We start from the raw sequence: 5,924 nt of genomic DNA, 5'->3' as shown, positions 1-5,924 counted from the left end.
TATAAATTTATCGTCTTACCCTACTTTCTTATTCTACTATTCTTATTCTACTGATTGGCCAAACCATATACAAGCTTGGTATAAACACGAATTCAAGAACTCGTTGCGATAGTCTTTTTATCGTATAGCGTAGTAAAACTGTTGTAGTTACATATGTGCAATAAAATCTTGTAACATATATGTATTATAACACGCAACATTGGTTATTGATGACCGAGGAACTTTCCATTCAGGCTACTAATGTTACCTACATGTATAAAAAGAATAACGACGTGGATAGTCAGTGGTACTAGCTTGATGCGTGTAAAATGTCGTTCCTTTTTTATAAATGAAACTTCAATCATACGTAGTTCCTTGGGAACAATTTGTATATTTTTAGTCAAAATCATTTTTACGTGATTATGCGACGAGGGTATAGGTCAAAGTTGTACGACGAGGGTGCGTAAGGAAACTCTGTTCCGTTTTGTCCTCGCAACTTCGTATCAAAGGATTTGCCGCTTTATTCCAGAATTTACAGTCGAATTTTTAGCTTTCAACCGACGTATTTAAATTATCGATCAATCGTAATATCTTCATCTACGAGTAATTGGTACAAAATAAGTTAATTTATAAAAGAGGATGAAATTTCAATTTCTAGAACTTATCTCGTAATTATGAACTGCAGATTTGAATTGTTTTAGTTTTCTACGCCGTCTTTTTCTACCTTCGTTTCAACGTTTGTAATTTCCCCAAACCTCGAATCCTCAAACTTCGTACCAGGTCTAACAAATGTCTCGACAACCATCTGACAACTCACGTTTATAGAGTAGACAAGTAATTCGTGCTACAAATGGAGTGTTTCAAAATAAGTCGAAATCGCGCAATAACTTTTTGTTGTACGAAACTGCATTTTCCAGAACTGCTCAGTCTCTGTGCGCGACACTGCGCGACAGGTCGTATTTGCCACGAATATTCCCGTACCTATTAGTCGGTCCTTGCAACTTTGTATTCGTTCTATAATTAAAAAGTCTTTCACAGGCGTTCACGTGTCGAATTAATTTTGTGTAAAATGTTTGAAAAGGAATTTTATTTTACGACAAATTTCCTTTGCGGGAGCTTAATAGAGGGTACGTCGTGAAAAGTTCTGCGAAGGACTAAATAGTGTGCGGTCGGGGCTACTTTAGGAAATATTTAAAAGTTTGTAGTTAGTTGATCGATATGCCCATTTACCTTCTTTGAGAAAGTTCAGGATGCTTTATGAAGTGGAAGGCAACAGGGTAGTCTTAGGATCAACCTAGGTCTTCTCTTGATCGTTAGAGCGATCAAATCACTCTAGCAATAAGTGTCTATCAATTATATATGCCATATAGAGATAGATTCCTTGGTTTGAAAGATATGTCCGGTCTCAACTTTACCTACAAATTTGTCTTTCCTACGGTCCTTCCAGGATATTACAGCAATTATAATTTAAATAGGAATGTAAGAAGCAATTTTTATTTTCAACGTTTACTTACGATTTCAGATAATAGTAATAAAACTACTATGTTAGATGCACACGCACTGGATTGATCTCCAAGTTATTTCTCCTGAAAAATGAAACTTTGCGTCACATCCAAGATTACATGCATATAAAAAGAAATTTAGCCGCGATGAGAAGAATTTGGTGAACGTAATGTTAGCTGTGAACCATTAATGCCACGAACTTGAAGATCGGTGGGTTCAAGTCGGAACATCCAAACTCTTTACCCATCCAAAGAATCTTACCCTCTTCCAAAGTCTAAACAAAACTTATAACTTGGGACTCCTTTGAGGAACGAACGATTCTTATAATCGAAGTTCCGATAGCACAATAGCACATCGATTCTCCCAATTCCTTTTCAATCGTCCTGAGACGTTGTCAGTGTAAACATGTTTGCTTGGCTGGTGACGGTGTTGGAACGTCGCGACGTAAAATACGTTGGGTCACGTTCCTCCGCATAGAAGACATTGCGTCGAGTCGTGCAAAGTGTACTCGAGAACGGCGAGGAGCGGCCATTTTGGACGAAATACGCTGGCGTATTTCTCAGCGCGCCGTGGCTGGAACGCGGCTGTGAACGCGGCTGTGAACGCGGCTGTGTGCGCGGCTGTGTGCGCGCTTGTGTGCGCGCGAACGGTCGGTCGGTCTCTTCCACGGTCGTGTGGCCTCTTCCCAGCGGCCATTAAACCAACGGTTTCAAGTGCTTCGAGCACGTTCCGCGCGGCGCGTTGCGCCTGTGTGTACGCGAACAGCGGCCTCGACAGCGAACAGGCAGCGCCGCGCAACCAGTGTACTCCTACCGACGTTAGAGGAAGGAACGAATTTCTAGTGTATTTCTTTGTGTTCACGTCTTTCTATATTCCTATCGTTCATCTTACAATCCTTATTCGTCGATTTCTATCACTCATTAATGAAAGTTTGTCATTGAGGAGAAATTATGGATTGGTCGAAAGATATGGGGCTCTCGCTGGTGAACTTATACAAGAACAAGGAGGTTCTATGGAACCCGGGGAACTCTGAATATCATCAAAAAAATAGACGACACGATGCTTGGCAAGAAGTCGCTGATGAACTCTCCTTGATTATTAAAAAACCGGTGTCTTCATTGGAATGCAAGAGAAAGATGGATACCATTCTTTCCTCGTTTAGGAGAGAGAGGGTAAAAGTAAGGAAGATTAGCGAGATGGCTGAGGGAGGTATGTTGGATGAATTTAATCATTGGAGGAATTGGGATTCTCGAGACTGTAGATACGGAAATTGGGTTCTTTGCGATTCAAGTCCATGTTCTATTTGTTTCTTGACCAATTTTCTAGACGCCCTGGGCTAATATTTAGGTCTCCCTCTTCTGTTTGAACCTCTCGGGCGTTATGGTTTATCACCGAATGTGTACATCACAGTGGCGCGATTTCTTCGCATCAGCGTACAAACAATTATATAATAATGCTTCTTTGTCAATATCAATACTTTAGCATCTCGAGGATTAAACTTGTTATTGCACAGAAGATAACTTTTAAAGAGTATGTTAGTATGATTAGATATTTCAAGGTTCAATACACAAAGGTCTCATAAGTCAACATATTCGACATAAACATGTACATTGAGACACAATAGTTTTCATTATAGCCGTCATTTGCATTATGAATGGACTCTGGTTCTGAATGGTACATATACGACATAATCGCTCGATGGGTTAAAAATATTTCTAGTTCGCGATCATCTTGAATGAAATGAGATGAAATATGCTTCTATTCTATGAATCCGTAAGACTTTTTTGTCCAATTTCTGTTCTCGCTTTTACAAAGAAAAACAACATAGAGAATGTGTTTCTACTGCTACAACAATTTCGTAGAAGCGCGCATTTCGACAAAATCGATTTCGATGGAAGACGTGCACGAAGGCAAGCAGCGAAAATTCGTTGTCGAGAACAACGTGAAAGAAACGTAAACAAGTCCGAAAGAACTTGTTCTCAACACAGATAGTGACCCGGTTTCCGTTTGTTCGATGATGTTATCATTAATGAAATCATTGTTAGTAATAGTTTATTTTATAATTCTCTATCTAGATTCTGACAGACCTTCGGGATCCACATGGTTCCTTTATGATTCATTAACTTTTCTTATCGAAAAAGATGTTCTCCGTTCCAACAAATCTTTTGTAAGTATTTCAAAACGTAATTCTATAAAAAAAAAAAAGTCTTCTGAAATCTTTCAAAATCGAATCAAATCTCGAAATTATCGACAGGTAAACAACAAATTTAACGATTTGATGAATAATTTGTAGGTTAACGTTAATCGCGACGAACATTCTCCTCCACCTATCAAAGTAAACAAACTGCAATCAGAGAACGAACGAATAGAAAAGATGTCTAAGGCAGTGGAAACACCAAGCGAGGACGAGTGTTACAGCTACGGAATGTTCGTGGCGAATAAATTGAAACGCTATTCAGCTCGTACTCGAAGCGCAGTTCAGCACGCCATAAGTGATATTCTTTTTAACGCTGACATGGGTTATTACAATCAGTCTAGTTCAGTTTCGACGAACACGCAGACTGAACCTAACGTAGTTCAGTGCATTTGGTTGCAACAGAACGAAAGCACTCAGCAAGAACACGACTTTAAGAACGAAGTAATCAGTGATCTGGAGAACGAGAGCGAAATATTTAATTAAATTCAGCATCGAATTGTTAATAGCGACGATGAATTGTACTGTGATCGTTGCAACGATATAATCTTTCTCGTTGCAAGTTTTAAGCTTCGGTTGATTATTTCGTTTTGTTTATCAAATGGTTGATTGAAATTGCGAGCAAGCTTATTTTATACAAGAAAAAACGAACGCGTGTAGAAATGTTGAAAGTGTAAATAGAAGTTAATTTAAAATAGTTATTGGCTTTTTATAGGAACTGGTTGGATATTGCTAACGAACCTATTGTACGTGTAATATATTATACATATCATATTATATTTATGTCTATTTATACACAGGGTGTACCAAATAAATTGTTATAACTTGTTCTTTTAGAAACCAATACAGATATCGATTTTAGATTTTTTTGTACAATTAAATGGAACAGAGGATAATATTTTAATATAAGATCTAACGAAATTGATATATCTAAGAACCATATGTGATATATTGAGAAATTAAATCTTTATGTAATTTGTCTACGCAGTTTGATAACGAATATTTATTTTCAAGTCCGAGAAGTTGATAGACAGACGTATCGTGCGTATTACTTCTTTGTAATGCATAATGTGTATTATACCCATTACACGACAAAAGAAATACATTAGTCTCTTTGTTGTTCCCAACATACGTGTTAGTAATGCTTTGATACGGATTCAAGCTTGAATAATCGCAATCGAGGACGGTACAGGTGTGCCGCAGGAAATGTCACTGCTGTATCCTGTCAAGGGTCTACAATTGATTAATGATCTTTTCGCAAATCAAGCGTCATCGTCATTGAAAAGAAAGATTTTTTATACATACATTTCATATCAAAAAACTTGGTATTTTCTCAAATTTAATTTAGCAACGTACGATTCTCTGATTAAATTTCACTTCGATTAATTAATATTCACTGAAAATAAACGTTTAATTTACTGTAACGAGAAAGACCAAGCGCGTGAAAAAATGTTTCAAAAAATGTACCGTTAAAAAAAAACACATTCAAATAAACGTTACAAATTGCTTCGAAAGAAGTAGAACCAATCCACATAAAAAAATAACGCTTTGAAGTTCAATTGCTCTAAAAATACGCATCGATGCGAATATGACCGAAAAAAGTATGCGTTTCGCTTTCGATAGTTTTATCAGCAAACTCGCAGTCAAGTGTCCGCCGATTTAACTGCTAGTTACTCTGCATGGCCGATTGGTTTTCGTTCGAAACGACACTCTGACTCGGTCTGGGTAACCCTTTGCGTTACCATTTACATGATATTGAATCCGACCTGGGGATAAAGTCGATGTTGATCGCGACGAGATTGGGTAGCACTTTACGTGTGGGCAATTTTTCCGACGAAACGTTTTCATCACATCCAGCCAATATCGGCCGCGTATGAAGCGGACTAGAGATGGCGATATTAAAGGAATACGGGTCACCGAGAAATTTTCAAGCAGCCACGTTTCCCGAGGAAAGAGGCGTGCTTTACAATTAGACTCACCTCCGAGGCATTACACTCCGCTTAATATCCTCTTTGGATGGTCCCCTTTTTTAGATAAAGATACTTTATTAACGACGAAACTTCGTTAAAGTCTCGAAGTTTTTTCTCAAAGCTGGATTTCAACAGATCACTGCGCTAAAAGGAATCCGATTCGATACATTTTTACGTGTAGATAACGAAAATGGGATTGCTATTGGTACGGGACGTGAATAGAAGGATTTGAATGGATGAGACCGATATTGAAGTACCAATATAAGATTCTTCCTCGC

At 38.0% G+C, this 5,924-nt stretch overlaps 1 protein-coding gene across 1 annotated transcript; it reads left to right on the top strand.

Moving 5' to 3' along the window:
- The first annotated feature begins 2,172 nt into the window (after positions 1-2,172).
- On the top strand, positions 2,173-5,100 carry LOC117232586. The gene is made up of 3 exons (XM_033492033.1): positions 2,173-2,691; positions 3,558-3,649; positions 3,776-5,100. The coding sequence occupies exons 1-3, from the start codon at positions 2,433-2,435 to the stop codon at positions 4,160-4,162; spliced, it is 738 nt and encodes a 245-aa protein (XP_033347924.1). The 5' UTR covers positions 2,173-2,432; the 3' UTR covers positions 4,163-5,100.
- The last annotated feature ends 824 nt before the right edge of the window (positions 5,101-5,924 follow it).

Source organism: Bombus vosnesenskii, unplaced genomic scaffold (assembly GCF_011952255.1).
Source record: "Bombus vosnesenskii isolate JDL3184/JDL3185 unplaced genomic scaffold, Bvos_JDL3184-5_v1.1 scf7180000013289, whole genome shotgun sequence".
Classification (NCBI taxonomy): Eukaryota; Metazoa; Arthropoda; class Insecta; order Hymenoptera; family Apidae; genus Bombus; species Bombus vosnesenskii.
Note: the sequence above shows the minus strand (reverse complement) of the source record. Positions and strands in the feature narration are given on the sequence as shown.